Source organism: Phodopus roborovskii, unplaced genomic scaffold (assembly GCF_943737965.1).
Source record: "Phodopus roborovskii unplaced genomic scaffold, PHOROB, whole genome shotgun sequence".
In the NCBI taxonomy this organism is placed as follows: domain Eukaryota; kingdom Metazoa; phylum Chordata; class Mammalia; order Rodentia; family Cricetidae; genus Phodopus; species Phodopus roborovskii.
In genome coordinates, this window is record NW_026126540.1 from 7,832,976 (window position 1) to 7,858,235 (window position 25,260).

At 32.2% G+C, this 25,260-nt stretch overlaps 1 protein-coding gene across 1 annotated transcript in view; it reads right to left on the bottom strand.

The window, feature by feature from the left end:
* Si (sucrase-isomaltase) overlaps positions 1–21,672 on the bottom strand; it is a 77,033-nt gene extending 55,361 nt beyond the window's left edge. Inside the window, exons 1-12 of the mRNA XM_051198819.1 lie at positions 21,555–21,672; positions 19,550–19,647; positions 15,202–15,319; positions 14,809–14,918; positions 12,662–12,813; positions 11,047–11,218; positions 7,856–7,955; positions 6,486–6,598; positions 5,655–5,780; positions 3,909–4,040; positions 3,702–3,821; positions 2,086–2,199 (exon numbers count right to left, since the gene is read on the bottom strand). Of these exons, the coding sequence (XP_051054776.1) occupies positions 2,086–2,199; positions 3,702–3,821; positions 3,909–4,040; positions 5,655–5,780; positions 6,486–6,598; positions 7,856–7,955; positions 11,047–11,218; positions 12,662–12,813; positions 14,809–14,918; positions 15,202–15,319; positions 19,550–19,647; positions 21,555–21,672 (1,473 nt within the window). The remainder of the gene's footprint in view (positions 1–2,085; positions 2,200–3,701; positions 3,822–3,908; positions 4,041–5,654; positions 5,781–6,485; positions 6,599–7,855; positions 7,956–11,046; positions 11,219–12,661; positions 12,814–14,808; positions 14,919–15,201; positions 15,320–19,549; positions 19,648–21,554) is intronic.
* Positions 21,673–25,260: the final 3,588 nt, after the last annotated feature.

A 25,260-nucleotide genomic window follows, 5' to 3' on the forward strand; every position in this document is an offset into this window, starting at 1 on the left:
AAATAAAACTATAAGATGAATCATAAAACTGTTTTCACTGAAAATTCACTCTATTGTGGAAAAAAAACCCAAAATAGCATTAAAGATACAATTTAGCAGTAGGGTTTGCAAAAATGACCAGTACTCAGAAGTATTAAATGCTCATTTGTTGATAGCTGTAGAGTGCTGGGTACACACTGTTTTCGATGTCTGATAGGAGATTTAAACCCCACCTTCAGGGATGTTTGTGACTTCAGTTTTTTGAAGATTAATTAAAGTGTGTTTGTGTTCATGAGGTAGTAAAGAAAAATGGCTGTTGTCAGATATGATTCCAACTTGTTTCCATTTTTCAGTCCAGTTGTTCATGACTCAGCAAATTCAGTATTACCACTGAGAACTCAACCAAACATTTTCACTGAAGTATCATTTAATTGTTTTCTAATGAACAATTTGAATAAGAGAAGGCAATTACTGACTTGTAAGTTAGTTTTAAAAAAACTGAAGCTAAAGTAATAAATTAAATAAAAAACAATGCTTTGACTCCAAAATTTAAGTTCAAGGACAAGTTACTGGGGAAAAGGATTTCTATTTTTGTTTCCACAGAAAATGAAAAGCTGTGGATTCCTTCCAGACTAAAGTGGTTTGATCAAGCCAGATTGCCTGAAACAGAGTACCAGGTGATTCTATATTCAAAACAGCTGAACCAAGCAACCTTACAGACTACAGGCAGGATTTCTGCATCTTCTTGGAATCCCCCATGACAGCGCCCCTTACCAGCAGGAAGTAGTTTGGAAAGAACGACGCCCAAATTCCCAAATATTGTCAATAATGTTTGTTGTCATTTAAATGGACTTGGTTATATAAAATAAATATATAAAAAAAGAAACTAAAATATGACATTCATATTTTATTATTCCTCCTACTGACTAAGTGTATTATTTTATATGTTTGTCTTTTTGTTTGTTTATTAGTTTTTCAATACACGATTTCTCTGTAGCTTTGGAGCTTGTCCTGGAACCTGCTCTGAAGCTTAGGCTGTCCTTGAACTCTGAGATCTGCCTGTTTATGCCTTCCAAGTGCTGGGATTAAAGGCATGAGTAAGTATAGACAGTGTGACCTCACAGAATTACACTATACATCCTCTATACCCTCATCCTACTGATATCTGCACAGGAATCCTGCCATCATAATCATGATTTTCCCTGTTTGTCCTCCTCAAATACACCTAACCCATGGGAAATGTAAATAAATATGTCTTAAAGAAATTGCCTTTGTATACAGTGAAATCACTAAGAAGAAAACTGTCCTAAACAAACAAGGAAAACTCATCTCCAATATCTATTACTCTGTAAAGCTGCTTTGCTTTTCCTAAAACCTGTTGTGTGTGTGTGTGTGTGTGTTAAGGTTTATGAGAAGTTTATTCTAAATTTAGCGTTTACAATCTTGAAGTATTTTTGTATATTCCCCATAAACTCGAGTTTACCTTGACTATGTCTTGTGGCTGTCCTGCAGGTGGCAAGTTGTGATTAAGTAAAATTATGAAAAACTGAACCCAAGAATTTTCAAAATGTTTTGGCTTCTTTGGTGTCTTCATAAATAACCTACAGATTAAATTTTAATTTATTTTGAAGTAAATTACAGGGCATTGACAATTTTATGTTGCTCTGAACCATCACTTATAAGATGGGAAACCCCCTAAGGGGGGCATTAGTGGTACACAGTGTTACAGCTGCCCCCTGCAGGTTTTCATACATGCTTTGGAATTGTACATATTTGACCTATCCTAAACTCCAGCTTCTCAGAAAAAATATGGGCTATAAAAATTTAACTCCTTATGTAAAAAATAACTTTAACTTTATTCTGCAAAGTCTACTAGCAGGGGAGAAAAAGAACGTCTAAATTAAGTGGTGTTTTTTTTTTTTTTTTTTTTTTTTTTTTTTTGTCCCTATGTTACACATGTATGGCATTTGTGTGTTTCAGAAAATGATATAAAATATTTAATTCTATTTAGAACATATACTACACATAGATATAGAATGTGTGTGTATATAAGCAAATACCTTTATGCTCACCAAATAAAGCCATTTGTTTACAATAGATACTTACAATCCATAGTCCATCATATTCCACTTGCTGGTGGAAAAGACTGCATTCATTTGCCCACCACTCACTGGTTTTTGGATTAGTAAAATCAGGATACACAGTTAATCCTGGCCATACCTAGATGAATAGATCATTCATATGTACACATGAATAAAAGTTGAATTTCAAAATATGTGCTATTTCAAACACATGTACTTAAATTTTTTCAGTATTAAATTTTTAATATTGTATTTAAGTAGGTATTTATGACTCATGTGCAAACTACATTCAAAATTATCTTGACATCATGTAAAACTCCCTTAAGGGAAAATAGTTGAAATAAATACAAAGAAGGATCATTAAGTATTAGAAAAAAAAGAAAGAAAGAAGAGATTAGGTGCCATATGGATAGGAAGTATTTGAATCTTAGTATCCTTGTAGTTTATATTAATAAAGCAAAGTACTGTAATATATCACAGTAATTGAAAGCATGTTACTATATTGCCAAACACATCTACTTCCAAAAGCTTCAAGAGAAGAAAATTTCACTACTATAGCAATATACACTAAACATTTTCTGTGTTTTACTTTTGTAATTGTTAGCAATTTTCACTAGAAATTTTGGAGATATATTTTGTCATCATTTTACATATAAGGTAGGTTAATTAAATCCATCTAGCAGATGAGACAAGTGACACACAGACATATAAATGGGTTTCTTTTCAAGGCCACACTGCTTACAGCTGGTCAGCAGGTATTTAAACTCAAGGTATAAAATATTTGACCCTACGATATCAAAGATAAGGAATACTAAATTACCTCTTGACTATGTATTTCTTTTTAAACTATATTTCATTATCTTTTTCTCTAATAACAGCATTAAGAAAAAATAGTTACTTTTTAATTAATTAGGACAAGTCCATATGCTTTTAAAATGATATAAATACAATTATTTGCTTATTTGCCCAAGATCATAGTTACAACTGTTAACAAAACACAAATTGTGAAATATTAATGAGCAGTAATGTGAGGGGTGTATGAGAGTCTGGTGGAGACTATAATCATGGAAAGAATTTTGCCCTGGAAAATGTAAGTTTATTTGCTACAGTAAGGGTAGGTAGGATATTTGTCATTATCAATGATAACTTAATAAATATACATTTAAATTTGTTACTTCCTTTTACAGTTTCATTTAGCTTTATTGAACCATAGGGATGAATTACCAACTATATGTTTCTAGTCATCATTTGGTTTGACATGACTTATGAGAATGTTTCTAAAAAAGAATATATATTCTGTCAAGACATATACATCACAGGTTGGACAGGTGGCTCCATCAGTTATGTGTTTGTTACATAATCATGGCATTTACCTTTATATTCCTAGAACAGTATCACATGTTTGAAATCCCAACACCATTAAAGTGAGATAGGAGAATTCAAGGTAATACTAAGATTACTTTTCTACTTTTCTACAACTAAATTCCTCTAAGTACTATTGTTGTGTCTATTTTGACTAAAATCTTGCAAAATTACAATTGAGATCCAAAGAGGAAATATCACACACAAGCACACCATTTACACAATGTTTGCAAAAGAGGAAAGCAGAACCACATGAATTTAGTAGTGGTGAAAACTTACCTCTCCAATAAGTGGTGTTGTTCCATCTGACTCACTCACCCAAATATTTTGTTGACTACCTCTCACATATGTTCCATACTCTGCTCCATTGGCCCGTTTTGTTATAGATATCGCTGGGTCCTGATAAAGAAATAAGACTCTGTAGGCACTATGTTAAAGTACAAACGTATGATAATAAAAAGGTTCTACTATACAATTTGTCTTTACCAGGATGATAATATATTTTTGTCCATGGTTGTGTAAATCCTGAGCAAATTCAGGAAGCCCTTTGAAAGCAACTTCATCATAAGTGAAGTCCTTTTTGTCTTCCATGTAATCAATATCGGTGACTTGTGCATCCTGAAAATTAGCAAAGTGTATTTCAGTGAGACTAGACAGGTTTCTTGTAACATCAACCTTTAAGCTTAAGCATTTGCTAGTTTCAGATAGTAACCAACCTAACAGTGAACTCAACCTAGTCATGGGAGAGCAAGCTAATGTAATTTAAAGTAAATATTTGGAAGGTGAGTTATGTGGTCCTCAAAATCCAGGCCAGACTGAGTTGCAGAGTGGGATATTATTTCAAGAAAAAAAAAAGCAAAAGAAATGATAAATTAATTAATAATGTACTTTATTTCCATAAAGGGAATAATATTGCTTATGAAACTATTTACTTTTTTTCATTGGCTTTGTTATTTTGTTTCCTTTTTTTTTTTAAGTACTGATTAAGAAAGGTAGAATCTAATGAATGTTCTACTACTGAATCACTCTCCTGGCTGTAAATTATCTCATTTTTATATGTAAAAGCCTTAACTACTGTTAATTGAAAGTTTTCATTAGTGAGTTCTATTAATATTATATTTTTATGTTTTAAAAACAGAATGTTATCTTGTCACATTTAAACGTATACACCTAAATGTATATAACTGCTAACTACATTCCTCACACCCACAAATAAGTGTAGCTTTTACTCCTAATCACAGTAACTTCTTTTGGAAACCAATGAAAACCATTACAGTAATCCACAACTGGTGCAAAAGCATAGAACAGCTGATTCTGATGCCTTCAGCCCAGATTGATACATCTACAGTGCAATGCCTAAAGACTTAGGAATATTGCAGAAGAATGTTCAGGAAGATTGTAAAAACCAGAAGTCCAGGACATCTTCCATGAGATAGTGTCTTAAATGTAACAGGAAGTGGAACCATGAAATCTTAATAATATAGTCACTTAAACTTGAGCTGCTCAATGACAATGCCAGTAAGTTTATCGGCATGGAAGTTTGAAATCTCACAAAGTCCCAACCTTAAATGATGATCGCTAATTAATAATGGCTGCTGAGATAGGGGTAATCAATGTTCTGTAAGGACAAGCCCTGGAATAGGTTACTTAACCCAAAGTGGCCTCCATAAATACATACAGGCAACAGTAATTGTTCTCAGGAAGATGTATTTATATACACAATTCTGTGTACATAATATAACTAAATAAGAAGTTAAGAATTTGGGAAGGATTGAGGAGAACACAGAATAAATTTGAAGTTGGAGGAAGGTGCAAATGATTATATATAGCATTCATTTATGAATTCTCAAAAATTAAATTAAAATTAAGAACAAATATTTTTATTTTAATTCAAATCCTGATAAGGTTTTCAAAAGTATATATATTTTAAGCAATAAAAATGCCATCACTTTGAACAAAGCAAGGATGTATAAAATAGAGGATATAAAGGAAAGTGAGAAATGATGTAAATGTATTATAAACACAGAAAAAAGGGAATAAACTGAATCAAACTATGAACACGATATATGGATATAGAATACATTTAACATCAAATCAGTTTTATAATTATAAATGTTCTAGACCATCACTCTAAAAACTTTATGTTTACATGTATCGTAACACCATGAGTCATTTCCTATTATAATGCTTGCCCTCCATATCCCAATCCATAGCACCCCTGCTTGTCCTTACATATGGGATGCCAGCTTCCCGGTTTCTTCTTACTACTTCTTTCACTGCATCGAGTGACTGGTAATTCCAGCGACTTAGTTGAAAGCCAAGATTCCAATATGCTGGCATTGCTGGTCTTCCAATGAGCTTGAGATGAATGGACAGTTAGTTTCAAAAAAGAACAATGTCTTTAGAATTACTAGTATTAATGTGCCTATTGGTCTACTATTCCTCTAATACTCACTGAACTACAAGATATAAATACAAATTCCATCTAAATTTTATTTTTTTCTTCAAAATCTCCCAGAACTTTCTTATAAAACATTGTTTTTGTACTGTCTCACATCCTTTGTGTATTTTGTGTGAAAGAAACACTCAGGATTAAAAAAAAAAAACCTTGCAAAAATCTATTTGCATATCATGTAAAATTAATAACAAGAATTAAAGCATAGTGAAAAAGAAAGTTTAACACAATGGGGCACTTTTTTGTCACACCACATTTCCTATCTTGATCAAAATTGCCAAGGACATACATTTTCATTAACTATTACTATTCTCCAAAATTATAACTTTCTTTTGCTTTATTCTGTCAAAATAATAATGACTAAATAAAGATTTAGTATGTAATGTTTCAAACAAATATCACTTCTAACATCAAATATCTCATCATAAAAATTAATCTGAATAAAAATATTTAATTATAAAGGATATATTATATTTATCAACCCATGTATTTAAATATTGATACAAGTACATGTAGGTAAGAAGTCATATATATGCAACAAGAATTTTTAAACAACTTATAAAGCAAATTATTGTAGGAGATAATTGACAATTCTGTCTGAAACAAACCTCTTGGTATTGTTGGACTACTTCTCCTGGTGTGTCTCCAAGAAATATGTAAAAATCTAGTATACCACCAATAACTCTGTAAGTAACTATTGGAGTTGGCTGGATAAAAATCTCTACAAAATAGAAATAGAAAAAAATATACATAATGTGAGAAATGTCCATATTGTTAAAAACAATTGTTGACACTCAATAACAGTGTCTTGCTAATGATATCAGTACACATAATGTTCATTTTTTTAAAGGAGAAGTAAGCTATTGAAAATAAGAATAACTTTTGAGAAAGAGTAAGATTTTGCTGGTAAGGTTGTGACAGGAAAGCCAAGATTTCCCATTCCAGATTTGGCAAGTTTCCTCTCGAAATTGCAGAGGAGGGCATAAAAGGTCAGACTCCTAGCATGAAGAAATGTCTTGCCAAAATTGTATCTTAATTAGTTATTGCAATTTAAGATTAATTGAAAGATCACATTAACACACGTTAATTTCTAAAAAAAGAAAGTCCTAAAAGTTCTTAACCTTGTTTAAGTAATTAGCTAGATAATTGTGGAAAATACTTCTCTTGGTGAACAATTGTAACTTTTCAACTGCATTAAATCACGTATTAAGATATTCTGCTCAATCCATTTAGAAAACAAAACAGACTGTGAATATGGATGACAGTTATGTGACTTGATCTGTGGGGGTAGGGAGGCGAAGAGCTGACAGTGGCACCAGGACCTATCCCAGGGGGATCAACTGGCTTATTGGAGCCTATTCTTTGTGTTAGGATACCTTGCTCATCTTTGATACAAGGGGTGGGGCTTAGACCTGCCTCAATTTGGTTTGCAGACTTTGTTGATTCCTCAAGGAATGCCTTATCCTCTCTGAGGAGTGGATGAAGTGGGAGGAGAAAACAGGGAGGGGAGGGAGGAGGAACTGGGGTTGGAATGTAAAATGGAAAAAAAATAAAATGATAACACTTATTTTAAAAAATAAATAAAACAAAAGTCTATGCATTACTTGAAATGAACTTACTTTTTCTATGGCCCAAAGACTTTTCTCATTTTTTGTTTGTTAGTTAGTTTTAGTTTTTGTCATTGTCCTCCTAAAAGTAGTGTGTTAAAGATCTTTTCAGGGAAGTTGAAGAAAGCCCTATTTGTGTGAATGCATTTCAGATTTATTATAAAGGGAAAGAGATTGCCTATGTGTTACAACACAATGCATACTTTCCAAATAGAAACAGTCACTACAAAAACCAAATTTTAAAAACTTCCAGTAAATTTTACATGCTGTCATCATTTGCAAGACTATTTTGAGGTCACATATCTATGATGGGAATAGTACTTAAACATGTCAAGATAAATTTCATGTAAATATTATCAAATAATGTTTACCCATTGCATTACTGTTCATGAGAAAAACACCATATGACTTTCCAGTGTTATCTTCAATGCCCATGAAGAATGTCTGATGCCCATACAGGTTATGATTATTCTGAAACGTAAAGTTCAAATTTCAAACATTGAATTGAATCCAAAGTGAAGGCAAAATATGCTAAAATGGGTGTTATAAACCCATTTACTTTTGTAATTTATCATTATCCAGCTCTATATTAATTTCTCTCACTATATATCACATAATATGTAGTAAGATTATAGTATACAAATAACAATATACTTCAGATAATTTTATGTTAGCAAAAGGAAGTTTTAGCATGTATGAATAGAACACTTTCATTTTTTGGTTTATTAGAATTAAATATATTTGAATAAGCTATGCTGATATTATGGCACACCCATCAGGACCAATTGTTTTTCATAAGGAACATAGAAATATGTCTGTCTTAGATTCTGCAGTGTATTTATCAAGAGCAGATGAGAACTTGGGATGATACCGGTAAGCCCTAAAAGCGATGACAAATGGAAAGTTAAATCTTTCTAACTGGTTTTATACAGATGCTTAAAAGAACAGCTGTATACAAAGAATGAAGAAATTTTCAGCCTGGTGTTCATTTCAGAGCTAAATGCTGTAAGCACCAAAAACAGATGCTTGAATTCATCAGTAGTTTTGTACCAAGAGAAGTTCTTTGAAACTTCTATCCATTTACTCATTTTGGAGAAATAGTGTTAGCAGTGGTGTATAACAATAATAAAGGTAACTAAATAATAAATAAAAATAACTTTAGATGTTGATATTTTAGCTTTGTATGCTCCATGTACAAGAAAAAAAAATTCATGAAGAAAACAAAACACACTCTTAAAGTAAGAGACACTAGAAAGTTATAGAAGTTTAATTCTTAATGGGGAAATCTTGGAGAAGTTCTTATAACATGGTACATAATATAATCCAGTGTGTAAAGTACAAATAATCTTAAGTTGCTGTATATTTTACAAATAAATAATTTCCCTTGTAAAAAGAGATGTTTTGGGTGATTGTGTGCTAAGATAAGGAGGAAGTCGACAAAATTGCAAGGAATGGTGACTAAATTATGTAGACACTTCATCCTATGCAGATCCCGGTATTTGGAATTGTTCCATCCCATTGTCTTTAACTACAAGAGGACCAAAATTAGAATAATAAAATACAAAACTAAAATGAAAAGCAGTCATTAGCTAAAGATACATGTTCAAGCACTCAGGGAAGATATTTTTCTATCAGTTTTCATTAAGATAAACTAGGTATACAGAACTTTACTGGTTAAAATTCATATAAATTAACTCAAAATTGCTTAAAGTTCTTAATTTCAAAACTTCAAAATGTTTAAATTAGTGGAGAAAAAGTAAATTAAGAGTTTAGGCACAAAGAACACACTGATCAAGTCTCTAATGTCTCTAATGGCAAAAGGGGTGGAGTCTTAGATAATGGGAAATTTAAATCCTCATGGCAAAGAAGCTATGAGCAAAACAGAGATAGTCTTAGGAACTAGAGAAAATAGTTGATAGGTGTGTTACAGACAGATTGTTTAATAACTAGAATATACAAAGAACTGCAAGACACCCAAAGAACAAATCTGATAATCAACTGATATTATCAAATAGGTAGCTCTGAGAAAACACAACATGAAAGACCAATAAATATGTTAAAATGTATTCAATATCCTTATTCCTCAGGAAAATGCAAACTAAAACAGCATTTAGATTCTGTTTCATTTACATAAGACTAGTTATCATCAACAAAACCAAGGAGAACTGGAGAATTGGCCAGTGGTACATGAAAAGTCTTACAGAGGACCAGAGTTCTATTTCCCCCAGCCACAAGAAAGCCCTGAACCATCAATAACTCCAGTTCCAGGGGATCCCAGACCTTGTGTGACCTCTGCAGGTCATAGGCATACACATAAGTGCAGACAAAATTCAAACACATATAAAAATTAAACAAATAATTGGGAGGTGGGAGGTTTCCGAGGCAGGGCTATTCTGCAGCTTTGGAGCCTATCTTGACACTGGAGCTGTAGATGAGGCTAGCCTTGAACTCACAGAGATCCTCCTGCCTTTGCCTCCTGAGTGTAGGAGTTAAAGGTGAACTCTACCAACACCTGGTATTTTTTGTTTTTAATTAACAAAAAAGAAAACAACCTGCTGAAAACCCAGATAAGGATTGTGTAAATTGCATGTTGGGAATGTAAACTGGAAATCAGTAAGGAAGTTCCTTAAAAATTTAAAAAGAAAATTACCATATTACTGATGCAATATGGTACTGATTACCATATTACTGACATATACTCAAAGGACTCCATATCCTACAACAAAGATGTCTTCATATCTAGGTTTATAGCTACTCTATTCACATTAGCAAGGGAGGGAAAAGACCAGAGTAGATGCCCATCACCTAATGAATGAATGACAAAGATGTGTTAAATATACACATCAATTTTTCTTGTTTTGTTTTGTTTTTCAAGACAGGTTTCCCTGCATTGCTTTGGAAACTGTCCTGGAACTAGATCTATTGACCAGGCTGACTTTGAATTTACAGAGATCTGCATGACTCTGCCTCCCAAATGCTGGGATTAAAGACATGTGCTTAGTTGGTTTTTAAAAAATGAAGTTTAGTGGGAAATGAATGGAGCTGGAAAATACAACAATGACCTAATTAATCTGGACTCAGAAAGACAAATGCTACATGTCCATATGTTTCTTCTCAGATTTAAGTACTGGTTTTAAACCAAATCCTTCCATTTTTCTCTTTCACTCTTCCAGTTACTCATCATGTAAACAGAAGAAAAATGTGATGAGAAATAGAAGTTGAGAAAGGGGAAGTGTAACAGAAAACTTGAGACAGAAGAAGTAGAAAGGGTACTAGGGGTAGGCAGTACAAGTTTGGAAGCAGGAAGATGAACGTTTTCTAAAGAGGTAGGGGGAGGAACAATACAAACAAGTTATGTTTGAAAATGATACAGTAAACATGATACTCAGTTTGTCAAGCATATTTTAAAATAAATTGAAAATAAGTATAATTCTAAGATAGGTATTTCTGATATGTAAAAAACTTATTCAGCAAAGTCATAAAATAATATTGAGAAATGGCATGAATGTATCAACTTCTCCAGTGTAATTATTTAGTGTATAAAGCCAAGATAGTCTCATACATCACCAGGAAGTTCATCTCGAGTAAAGATTGGCCACGTTTTCCAGTATAAGTCATGACGAAATCTCTTATGAATATGTTCCCCAAAGCCATAAATATATTCACTTGGAAGTTTTGTTGAAATCTGCAAATATTGGTTGGAATACACCAGTGGACCAACACTGGTGTCAAACCTGAACCACAAAAGAAAAAGAAACTGTATATGCATAGATGACATGCTGCCTTGTTATAGTTAAATGTAGACATCATCCAGGATATTTGATTTCTAATGTATCAACCATCAGCTGCAGTCATGATTGGAGAAAATACAAATTGTTCCATAAATATGTTTATGGTATCCACATAACTTCACTTTCATCAGTACAGTTTTTTACAGGCATCCTACCTTCTATTCCCCCTCACAGTTGCAGAATATAACTATCACTAACATGTGTGTTACAAAGATGTGATTTATGCATAAATAATAGAAAAATGAATAAATAAATAAAGCAAGTCATATTTTCATAGACCACAAATAGTATTCTGCAATTCAAATATCAATTAAAGGTGTCATGCAAAAAACTTAAAAACATATTCTTTATGGCTAACTCATTAGCAAAAGTATCCGATCTTCCACCACCCAGAATCAAGCATAGTGTTACTCAGTTCTGTGGTTAGAATTTTCTAGAGTTCACATGTAATTGATACAGTGAAGTATTTAATTTTCTGTTTTGGACTACTCTGATCAGAATTAAGTACTTTTTAGGAAAGAGCATAAAGCAAATTATAAAAATGCCCAAACCTATTTAGTTGCACTAAATTTATGAGTCTTTGTTTTCAACACTCTTCCATGTTCCCTGATAACATAAAAGCCTATATCTTCATTTTTCTCTATTATAAATTCTTTTTATTTTTAAAACAATTATTTTTGAGATTATAATTACTATATTATTGCCCCTTCCCCTCCTCACCCAAACTTTCCGACCTTCCCATATTCCTGTTTACTCTCTTTAAAACTATACATTTTTATTAGTAATTCTTGTTATATATATACTTTGTGTGTGTATGTGTGTGTGTGTATGTGGGTATCTCTGTGTATATTCATGCATGAATGCTACCTGTATGAAACCTGAAATTCTTACAAGAAGTTACTAAATTCTTTGAAACAGTTACTACTTGCCCTAGACAATGCATTCTAAATGAAAATATTCAGCTTGTATTTAACTTGATCTCTGTAAATAAATGTTTTGATATTATTATGGAAATTCATACCTCATTAAATAGAAATTTTGGTTAAATTTTGAACATTCTTAAAGGAAGAAGAAATAATGACGATAATGTATATAGCAAACATTATTACATGTGACTAATATTGATGATTGACACTTTACTAACACTTTCCTCCATCTCTGACTTTGGTTAGGATTAATTGATGTTTTAAAATTTTTGTTTTGGTTTATTTCTTTAATGGGAATAAAAATTATTTCATCATCAAACATTTATAGATCTTTACTTATACTTTTTTGGGGACATTCTTTGTGAACTGGCACTGATATGACATTCTTATCCTCTGTGAAGAGAATAAAATTGGCCACCAGTCTGGACTGATGTAAATGCAAAATAAAAACATAACTTACAAGATTCTGTTGTTGCTTTTCCTGCTCACTTTGATGCTGAAAGGTTTTTGTGTGACCTGCACATCATAAAGTGTGTCAGCTGCCGGGATTCCAGGAACATCCTTTACAAATTGATGTGGCACTTCGTATCTTTTATTATTTGGATCTGTAATCTGCCAAGATTTTAATACATGAAGAGTAAACAGAGATATCCCCACCTACGATTTACTGTATACAAGCCCTGAAATATACATGACTTTATAAAATATCTATTAATGTCACAATATAAGTTTAACATTTTAATGATTGTGCAGGAATAAACAATACCAATTCTTAAGAAACAATTATATTTAGTTAAGATATTTTCTCTATGATTGGGTAAATATATTTATTAATGATATAAGAAAGATATTTTTACTAAGTATCATTTAAAACTAGCCTTTTAAGTGCTATAGGTATCTATTTTTAGAGATATTCCTATCTGTGCTGAATATTTTAATTTATATTTTTAAATGCTTTATTAAAATTTACTAGAAAAAGAAAACCTCACAAAAATTAACTATACCCAAAATGGACACATCACAGTGAATCTGTAGATTATGAATGAAATTAGAATGGAAGCTGGGAAGCTTCCCATTGGATTTGAAGCTTTCAGGACAGATATTTTCTATGAATTAGTCCATCATCTTGACAGGATTAAAACTAGAAAATAAGTATATGTCTTCTTTCATAACTACTGCTTATTACCTCTATTCAGTAAATCCTCTACCCATTATTCTTTTATATTTTGTGATTACATTTTCTATAGAAAGGAATAACATACAATTCACACATGCACACACACACACACACACAGACATACATGTATAATTATCTCTTTATCTGTTGTTTGAATACTAGCTTTATTGTAGTTCTTTGCAACAGTGAATAAAGAAATTTAAAATGCCTGGACATGGTGACACATGACTTCAGTCCAGCACTCAGGAGGCAGAGGCAGGGAGATTTCTTAAGTTCACTGGTCTACAAAGTGATTTTAAGAACAACCATGACTACTATACAGAGAAACTTTGTCTAAATAAACAAAACAAAATAAGAAAAAAACAGACAAACAAAAACAACAACAACAACAACAAAACCCTACTCACTACAAGAGTTTTAAATGGTAATTTTGGTCCTACATTATGGTAATACATCCCTTTTTCAGCATATTTATTCATATATGTTCTATTCTTATCAGTGAAAATTTTTCTTAATTCATGTACAACTTGTCATTTATTTTTAATATATTCCTAAATATTTGCAAAGTCATTATTTGCTTCTCCAAATTATATGCGTGTATGTGAATGCATGTGCACATGACTAGCCCCCTTCTACAAGCTAGCAGTCTTACTTTAATCTTAAGAATAAAGTTTCATCCTTTGCATTTATAGAGCATTATTAAGTTTATAGAGCATTATTAATTTTTATCAAATCAAATTTTAAATTAATATCCTGGCCTTGCAGTGAGAGGACCTAGATTCAATTCCCAAGACCCACACAGTGATTAACAGATACTTGTAACACCATTTCCAGGTCCTATTTCCTGTTTCTGGCTTCAACAGGCATTGTACAGACCCATGGTACAAAAACATTCATTCACAGAGGCAACACATCCCTACACACAAAATATACAAATGATATACATTTTTAAATAACATTCCCATAGAGACCATAGTTACACGTCTTTAATACAAACATTTTGTGAGCACTAAATTTTCTGAAGACAATAACTTACGTATTTTAAATATAATACATAATTTTTGATAAGTATTTCTCATGGTGGACAACACAAGGAAAGGACAAAGAGTGTGATAAAGGCTGGAGAGATGATTCTATAATTAATATCTCTTGCAGCTCTTACAGAGGATCTTGAATCTGTTCTCAGCATATCCATGGGGTCTCCTAACCATGTATATGCACCAGCTTCTGCTGGCCTCTATGGGTACTGCTCTCATCACACACACACATACACACACACACACACACACACACACACACAGAGAGAGAGAGAGAGAGAGAGAGAGAGAGAGAGTAAAAAGAGAGAGACAGAGAGAGACAGAGAGAGAGAGAGAGAGTTTGCATATGGAAAATAAACAGAAGTAAATCTTTAGTAATGGTAAAAGTCAAACCTTGAACCGCAAACGATTTGAGGTTTGACTGTGAGTTGTGAGGAGGACACTATTAATGTCTTCTCCAAATAGAGTAGGAGAAGGGATCCTGTTCAGTTTGGCTTCAAGTCCTTAAAGAAAGACAGGAGAGAAGCACATAAAATTAAGATAAATTATGGATACTAACAACTATTAGGAATTTATCTTATATTAGTAATTTTCTTATGGTATCACAAATGACTGTTTCTTTTTTATGTTTGTATTGCATAATGAAACCATGGAAATGCCTCAATAGAGCTTTAAACATTTTGCTGTATGTACTTGAATTCTATCAAAGCTACTTTCCAAGAAAAACTTAAAATTGACTACCAACCAAAACATATTCTGAACTATTGTTACGGGGAAAATCCTTACCAGTATCTTTTGTAGTTACTGACTCAGCATTATAGCCATGATTTTTTACAAAGAAGCACCAAGGAATGATCGAGTTGTTCCATGGGCGCCAGCAACAGCCACGCTCTTCACATGTTGCCTGGTAAATATTTTTAATGAATAACATAATTCATTAACTGGAATCAGAAGTACTAGTATCTATTTTGCTTACTGTTACCACTCTAAGCACACACATTATAAAACATTTTGCCCTCTTAATAATTAAGATTTCTGCTTCATCCTGATAATGACTAAAACAGATGAATTTGAAATCTTATGTTGTATTCATTCAGCATCAAAAGGAGGTGAAGCTACATAAATAAAAATATAGATTAAATTCAAGACCATTTCACTCGTAGCAATGACTAGGGCTTATGAGCAGGCCTCTGGGCATGCTAGGTAACTGCTCAACTACTTAATCGCAGTCTCAGCCTAAAGTTTTATAACAAGTTTTCAACCACTTATTAGCTAATCCTCTTAGCACTTGAGTTATTTAAATAGTCAAAACAAATTTCCATAATTTCATAAACAATATAAAATATTGATTTATGGTGACTACTTTACTTACTATATATAAAAAAATCATGCAAAGTATAAAAAGCCATAAATGCATGCATACTTAAAATGTTGAATGGCATGGTTGAACATTATCACCAACAAAAGAGTATATCCATATAATACATTTTTCAGTTATGTCACAGTTTTACAATTTGAACACTGGCACAATATTTTCATAATAATTTTTGTGAGAAGCTTTATAACTTGTATTTGTTAGTCATCTGAAATTATGTGTCTTTGTCTTTATCTTCACATCACTTTAACTAATGGACTAAATATTGTTAACCGTGATTTTTACTTGATAACAGTTGTGTTATATATTTTGCTATGTTAAGGTTAAAACCCACCTTTTTATATAGACAGAAAAGAGGAGATGATGGGAGATATCATTCTGTAAATATGTTTCTCATACTGGTTAATGAATAAAGCACTGTTGGCCAATAGGAAAGCAAGATATGAGGGATTAGGAGACAAGGAGGAAAGAGGAAGTAGTAAGGAGGAGTCAACATGGAGAGACTGGTGAGACGAGATGCAGGCCCCATTCCCCAGTAAAATGAAAGCACATGGAAATATTAGATTAACAGAAATGGGTTAATACTTAAGACAGAGCTAGCCGATGAGAAACAAGTAACTGGCCAACAGCATTATATCAAATACAGAGCCTCAGTGTGTTAATTGGGGCTGGCATGGAGGAGTGACAAAACCAGTTGTGAGAGGAAAAACCTTCTTCTTTACATATTCACAGAAACATGCACTTATATGCATTACACACAAGAGTACAAAAGAATCAGTTTACACCTCTGATAACATCAAGTCTGTAAAGCCTTTGTTTTGACAATTTTATGTCTAGTTGAGTAACCTGTCAAAAAGTCCTCCAACACACAAAAATATGCTGTAAAATAAGTAAAACAATGGGCATATATCAGTCTTTCTGAGATGTTTTGTTTTAATTTAGTTCAACCACAATCAGAAAAGGTGGGAGGTTATGTTTATAAAACAAAAATCAAGTACATTATTAACATATTTTTGTAAGCTAAAATATTATCAAAGTGAAATTACAGCAAATTTATCAAAATATACTTTATTAGTACTTTCCCGTGGCTGCCATAAAAACCATAAGATAAAAGGTGAGTTAAAGGAAAAGAAATATATTCTCTCAGAGCACTGCTGGTTGGAATCTCCTAACTCTATGGGTCTGGAAGAGAAGCCTAGTTTTTCCTTGATATCCAGTAACTCTTAGAAGAGTTGCCATTCCTTGCCACTAATGTTCATTCATTTTTATTCTGTATGTCACCCTGCATATGTTCTCCATTTAAAGTCAACAGTAGAAACTAATCTTTAAAAACCCTTTTGCCAAATAAGATTCTGTTTTGGAACTCTTTAAGTTGACATAAATGCTTGGCAGGAATAATGTAACTCACAACATACATATATGATCGTATTAATTTAAAAATAACATGAACATTAAAAGTACTAGTTATTAATTTTAGTTCATTTAATGGAATTTACTGTTATTTTGTTTGTTTAGTTGCTCTCCCTCTTATTTAAAACTTTTAATACTTTTATTTACTTCTCTAATTTCAGGTTTTTTTCTAAATTTCTTGAAAGACAGAAGGTTAAGAAACACTGACAACTCATTAAAATAATATTTTCAATATTCTCATGAATAAAATTGCAAAATTATCAATTCTTATTTAATTGTGTGCCATAACTACATGTATAGATGATAATTAGAATTCGATTGCATACTTATATAATACTAATTTGAGTCAGTGATATAAACAAAATTATTTCCTGAAGTTGAAGTGTTGTAGGAAGGTCTTGCTTCTTCTTCCCAGAATTACTTTACTTGGCAATGAGACCTTACTAAAAACAGAGACTAAACTAATGCTATAGCATGCAGCCTCCTACAAGTGTATTGTAGTTCTTATAAAATAAGTTTTTTTTTTCTGGTGTGAATTCTGAAGAAATATTCTATGAGGGTAGCAAAAAGCACTATCTACAGTATGAGTAGTAAGTCATCTCTAGATACCTTCAGAAAAGTAGATATTTCACTCCTGATGTATGAAGTATCTTTCACAAAAGACAGAGACCATTACAAAAAAGCCACGAATTGTCAAAACAGAGACAAAATAATGGTGTATTCTCTAGCTCCAACTGATGTATGTTTACAGCCACATGCCTCTCCACCCAAGGCTCAAGAACAGGATCTCTATTGTAACACAGTGTCTTCTAAATATGAAAGGGAGGATACACCCATGAAATATGAACAATATGGCTAAGCACATGAGACTAGCACAATAATACAAGCAGTGGATATTCCATTATGGATAGGAAAATCTCACAAGTTCCAACTCCTAGATGAAGAAGTATAGGAAGTCAAGACTGCTAACAGAAAGTGATAGTTCATTTAATAACATAATTTCATTTAAACTATTTTGACCAAGCTTTCTGTTTCTGTTTTATGTTTGTTTGTTTTATCTAAATGTGAAGAAATGCCCTTTCTGTCACTGTTTCTTTCTACCTAAGCTTCATTTTACTTTCTTTGAATCCATACCAGACCTTACAATGCTTTGTAAGCATTCTATCTGCTGAAGTGCATTGGGCTTGTACCCTTGGAGAATATACTTAGGCTAGCCTCAGACTTATGACCATCTTCCATTGGTTTCTCCAGTGGCTGGAATCAGAGGCATGAAACACAATGATGAACTCACATTGTGTTCTTGTGTGACAAATGCAGATATATTTGCTGAAGTTGAATTTGTTTATTTCATGAGCTTATGTTATAACTAAGTTTATTGCTACTAGTTTGTTACTAAGCACATGAAAATGGAAATATTTTTTAGTATCTTAATGGATTCAATGAAGACCAAAAGCTAATATTAAAGCTAATTTTTATATGTTAATTTTCTAAAAGACCTATATTCTTCCTATATATATTCAGGGCTAATCTTAAATCATTTATTGAAAACAGTACTAATCAGAATATACACTTTCCTCCATCTGTAACAGTAACAATTGATCCATTTAGGTGCTTCACTAATGAGCAATAGTAGTTATTACTAAGTTTAATATTATTATGAATACTCCATTAATTATATAGTTTTTGATAAGGAAATGAGAAAATCCCATGTAAATTATAATAAATATAGGTGTGGTAAATATTTTATTTTGTTTGATGGGGAATGTCAAAGTAAGATTCAAACACAATATTTATAGAATTAGCCAAATAGAGACATAAAAGACATATACTTATTGACTTTTATTTTCACAAATTTTCTGAATTAAAAAGTCTGAGTCAATATATGATTACATGAATCCAATCAGCTACCAATCTCTACTAATTGTCATAAAATAAAATATAAATATATTGAAAAATATGTCATATTTAATTTTCTAAAAAACTTCTTAATGCTGTCACTACAAATAATATAATTTAAAATATATTCAAGTGTTACTGAAGGGCCATGTGCTATCACAGATTATGAATTAAGAAGCAGTAAGAGAAACGAAAATTATATAAAAGTTTATAAATCAATAATAATTTGATAAGTATGAATGATAATTAATATAATAACTTGAAATGAACAAAGGATTTGACAGTAGGCTCATCAATATCAATTCTGTCATGTATTTATCCACTGAAGTAATTGTAAGCATGAGTAAATTTTATGCTTAGATATGTTATAATATGGAGTTAACATATATTGAGCATTATCTTCATGTGATGGTTTATATATTCCTAAAATCATCCGGAGCATTTTTGGCAGACCTGTGTTGGAGTTTGTTCTGGGATGCAGTTTATTCTCTCATTGATAGGATCATGTGGCTCAGTGGGACATTTTCCAGTACCAGATGAACTTTGATTTTCTGTAAGAAGAAAATAGTAAAAAATGTTGTTACACATTTTTCAAGGAATGAGTACTTTGTTTACCAAGGAGATTTGATAATTAAAATGAAATCAACTTCTGATTCTCAAAAACCTAAAATTTCAAGACTTGGTCAGTAAACACGTTTAAATAATATTTTAAAATTATATGTACAGTCTGATTTCTAGTAGAGATGAATATTGTCTTTATAGAGATGTCAACAATAGGGAGAAGGTATGATAATGACAGTCATAGGACCTGTAACTGGTGTTTAACTAAAGTGTGCTATATGACATTCTTTTCATTTCTTACTAACTTAATAGAGAATGGTAGTGGAAGAGACAATTTGCCTATTATTGTCAATATGTAACAATATGTAACTCTGGTTAGGATAGGAAAAGTTCATTAGACATCTATTTTGCACTTTGTCATGTACTCTGTATTTCATCAACCATAGCAAGGACAAAGAGAATGCTGTCAATACCATCCATGCCCTGTTCAGATTTCTAAAAACCTTAAGCAAAAATCTAGTCATCCTCCAAACTGAGTGATGAAATGGGTAATGAAGGAGATCCCACTGGCAAGTTATTCCATCTGTTCTAATACTTTTCCTCTTTACTTCATTTCTCATTGTTGAATAATGTATTCTGGGAAATACACTAAGGTTGGTTGGTTGTAGTGCTGTCCATTGAAAACATCAGACTCCAGTGGACAGAAAATGCTGTATCAGTTTTGGGACACTGAGTTCTTCATATTTCATGTGACTTTTGATAAGTTCTTTAAAAACTATTTTGAGTTCATTTGTTTATTCATTGCTTGGGTGGATGCAATTGCATGCTTATAAAAGTAAGAGGGCATCTGATTTGGTCCAATGCTGGTTTCCCAGCTATCAGTCTGGGGTCCATGAGTTCCTCCTTATTCAGGTCAGCTGTCTCTATCGGTTTCTGAAGCCTGATCTTGACCCCTTTTCTTATCATTCCTCCCTCTCTGCAACTGGATTCCAGGAGTTTGGCTTAGTGTTTAGCTGTAGGTGTCTGCTTCTGTTTCCTTCAGCTACCAGCTGATGGCTCTATGATGCCACATAAGTTAGTTGTCAATCTCATTGTCAGAGAAGGGCATTTAAGGTAGCCTCTCCACTGTTGTTCAGACTGTTAGTTAGGTGATCCTTGTAGGTCTCTGGACATTTCTCTAGAGCCAGTTTTCTCTTCAAACCTATAATGATTCTCCCTATTATGGTTTCGCCTTTTTTAATCTTTACTATTCATCCCCAGACTCAATCTTCCTAGTCCCACATGTTCTCCTATCCCCCATTCTCTTTCTCTTAACTGCCTCTCTACTCACTGACACCCCCTCCCAATATCTCAAGAGATCTTGTTTCTTTCCCCTTCTTTGAGGGACCTTGTTTGAATGAATCTATTAGGTTCCTCCTTGTATTCTAGTGTCTCTGGTGGTGTGAATTATAGGCATGGGTCTCAATTAGAAGGCCTGGGCAGTCTAAGGGACCTCTAACAGTGGAACCAGGATGTATCCCTGGTGCACGAAAGGACTTTGGGAGCACATTTCCCATGGAGAGATACTCCCTTAGTCTAGAGGCAGGAAGGAGGCCCCAGACCATACTCCAAATGACTTTACAGATTTTGATGATCCGTCCTGGAAGGCATCCCATCCCTCTGGAATGAAGTGGAATGAGATGGAATGTTTCTGGGGGGCATGGGAGGGGGAGGGAACTGGTATTAATATGTAAAATAAGGAAAATTATATATATATATATATATATATATAATTTTCAACTTGAAACTTGTAAAAGTTAGTTAATTAATTCAGCCTCACAGGCACCAATAGTATTTTTAACACTTCACTGTATAATTTCCCTTAACTTCACTGTATAAAATGAATAGTATTACTTACCTTCCACAGCAGGCACCTTTGTTGCTAAAACAACAACTAGAGCAATAGCTATTATTGTTACTATGATGAAGAGGACAATCAGAGAGATTTCTAATCCACTGAATTTCTTCTTTGCCATCTGAAGGAACAAAGAAATTTGTGCTTAAATGTAATTTTTTTCAGTAATCCACAATTAATTTTGAATCTTGAGTATTAATTTCTAAGGCAGCAGAGCTGAGGGCAATTATATATGTAACAACAATGAAAAACAAAGAAGCCACAAATTTAAAAGAGAGTAAAGGGAAGAGTTTTGGTCAGAGGAAAATCCAGAGGCATGTAATGGAATTATATTGTGATCTTAAAAACCAAAAGCTAAAGACATATATTTTTAAAAGTCTAATATAATACAGCAAAAATCAAGTGAAAATTCATAGTATCATGACACCAACTTTCCTTTATGTAGAAAACAAGGAAAAAGTCATATACAAAAATGAGACTAGGAATAACTATTCAAAAACAATAAGGGCTAAAATGATCCATTTTTGTTAGTGAAAATTGCAGCAATTGTTTAGATCATACTAATTTTGAGCAACACTTCATCAGTTATCATTAATAACCAATTTTACATCAATGATACAGTATTAGATGGTAGTTTGATGGATGTTATTTTATAGTTCTGTTAGAAATTGTTAAATATGGATTAAATTTAGAATATATTTTGCCTATGCAGATTTTATTTAAAAAGTACTTTCAAATTACTTGAAGCTTTATGGTAATTTTTATGATCAAATCTATTTTCTGCTATAAGAATATTTTTAAAATACCAATATAACACCTACATTTGAACTAAAATGTGCTACAAGCTTAAAAAATATGCTTCTATCTTATAAAATTTGAATTTGTTTATCTACTTTTAGAACAAGCAACATACTTAGAATGCTACATTATCTACTTGACAATTAAAAAGTGCAAATAAGAATAATTTTAACATGATTAAATAAAAAACATATTTGCTTACAAACATGAGCATAGAGATATAGTGGGACCTGGAGACTTACCTTAGCTCATAGCCTGTTCTATTTGCTGTGTTGTGTTGGAGTGGGACAAGGCTATTAAAGTAATGGTTAGAGAAAATTGCTCGGATATATATTGACTACTCATAAACTTATATTGCAGTTTCATAAGCTTATCAGCATTTAATGTTCTTCTGTTCATCATTCAATTGCTGAAGCCTTACCCTTAAAGTAGTTTATATAAATATACCTCTCTGCCATCTCAAGTTAATTAATAACCATGTTTTCAGCTATCCTTTGGTGTCTAGATATTAAGAAATTTTAAAACAACACATACTCACATTTTGAAACTGTCTTTATTCCTTTAAAAGTCTGTTTTTATTTCAATATTTGGACATGGTTTTAAGAATTTTAACTCATGAAATTTAAAGACATTTGAACAATATAGATTATAAAATATTTGCAAGGACTAACACTTAGCAAGCATTTTTGTTTACATTATTATTATTATTATTATTATTATTATTATTATTATTATACATATCAATCCCAGTTTATCCTCTCTCTCCTTCTCTCCATTCCTGCCTCCCTCCCTCCCTCCCTCTCTCTCATGCTTTGTGAGCATTTTTTCACTGTGATAAATCAAAGGTTGGAGTTGATATATTATATCACAAGTCTTTAAATGATGCAAGAAGAGTCACAGAGTCAATGAATATTTTATGTGAACTCTCAGAACCTCTCCTAAGTTTTCTTCATTGTCTGCCATACAATAGTACTGAAGCTGTTTCTTTGCATACTGTTTGATTTTGTTCATTCTCATGCTTGCATTTCACTGTATAAAGAAACAACTAAAATCAAATTTATCCAGGTGGAAAAAATAAAAAGTTAACACTTCATTACAAAATAATGATCATACAAGAGTTAGTCATGTATATTACTGACACTATGGCTGCAGAACTGAGGAAATTCATGAGAAGAAAACATAAATGTAGGGCCTAAGCAACATATATGTACTTTTATGTATGACACTAATTTATTTTATTAAAACACAATGTAAATGTTTCTCATTGCATAGTGAAAATTTTACAGAGTTCATAATATTGATGGTTGGAAAACATCATTACTATGTTTCATTTTTTTTTTTTTTGAGAGCATAGGATACAACATAAGAGATCTATGTTGTCCTCAAATTCTGTGGCTGAATTTATTGAAAACTACATTTCTTTTCTTAAAAGAGCTAAAGAATCTGCTAACATGATCAGTGAGAGAATAAAGTCATTGGCCATGGTTTCTTACCACTGTTTCACCTTTACTGTCACAGGGGTAGTCTACTTTGACTCTTACATAGTATTGGAATCCTGAAGATTTCCATTGCATTTTCAACTGAGTAATATTAAAATAATATGATAACAAAGGGTAGAGCAACTCCCCTTCAAGGCAGAGTATAAATATGAACATTAACAAAAAAAAATGCTGGTAAGACTGAATCATTTAAGACTCTGGGGAGAGTTGATAAATTTCTACTTACAAGGAAATAAGATGAGATTGTCCTGGACTACACTGCATGAGCAGAAAAATAAGCTCAATAAAACAGAAAATTTAAGACTAATATTTTCTACATATAATATGTGTGAATATATGTAGAAAATCCCATCAATTCTCTCCAAATCCCATAGGAAAAATATATGAATGTAACATATACATACATACATACATACATACATACATACATACATACATAAACACACATATAACTTTACAAGAACTAAAGCCACATACATTGGTAGAACTATTTTCCAGCTATAAGAAGTTACTCTGTTCTCAATATTTTAAAAAGATTGATGAAAGAAGACCTAAATGAAGGAACAGGTAGCATTCTCATTTATAGTTCTATAAATTAAGATACATACTTTCAAAATACTAAAATAAAACTTCAGTTCTACTTTTCTGTGTCTTGGATATAGGTGTTTTATTGTAGATGTACTCATTTGGACTGTGTACCCCACAGCCACTTACTTTCTGTAGTTGGGCCAGATGAGGAACTTTGTAATTGTCTTGCTGAAATGAGAATACAGTTATAATCTATAATAAATACTGATTTAAGAAAATGGCAGTTGTATGTTTTTTTCTGGGGTCTATGAGCTCCTCAGTCATGGGTAATTGGCTGTGTTTTTTGTGTGAGACATATAATCACTCCTACTGAATTGACTTTAATTCCAATTAGACCTTTATGGGCTATTCCCTACATAAAAGTGCCACTATTTAACTGGGACAGTCATTGTCATGGTCCCTAAATTTTTCATCTGTTTTACTCCCTTGGCACTAGCATAGCACTTTCCAATGATAGTAAAGCCTGTACTCAGAGAGAAAACTACCAGGTTATTTCTAGATTAATTCATTCAAGTATTGTATACAAAGTGTGTGGTTTCTTGAACAGGGTCTTAAATTCAAATTCTGGAAAAAAAAAAAAAACCCAGGTTAATGGAATTGACCTAAATCAGTTTGGAGTCTCTTACTATTACTCTAAGAATTCAAGAGTAGATTTTGAATAACAGAGAAGTACCGGTGATTTGTTATATAGCCAATGCTTCTTATGGACATAATCAATTCCCTCCATATCTCTTAACTTCAGTCAAACTACATATGTATCTATCTAAATTTCTATCTATATATTATTTTTCTATCTTTCATATTTAATCACTTATATATGTATA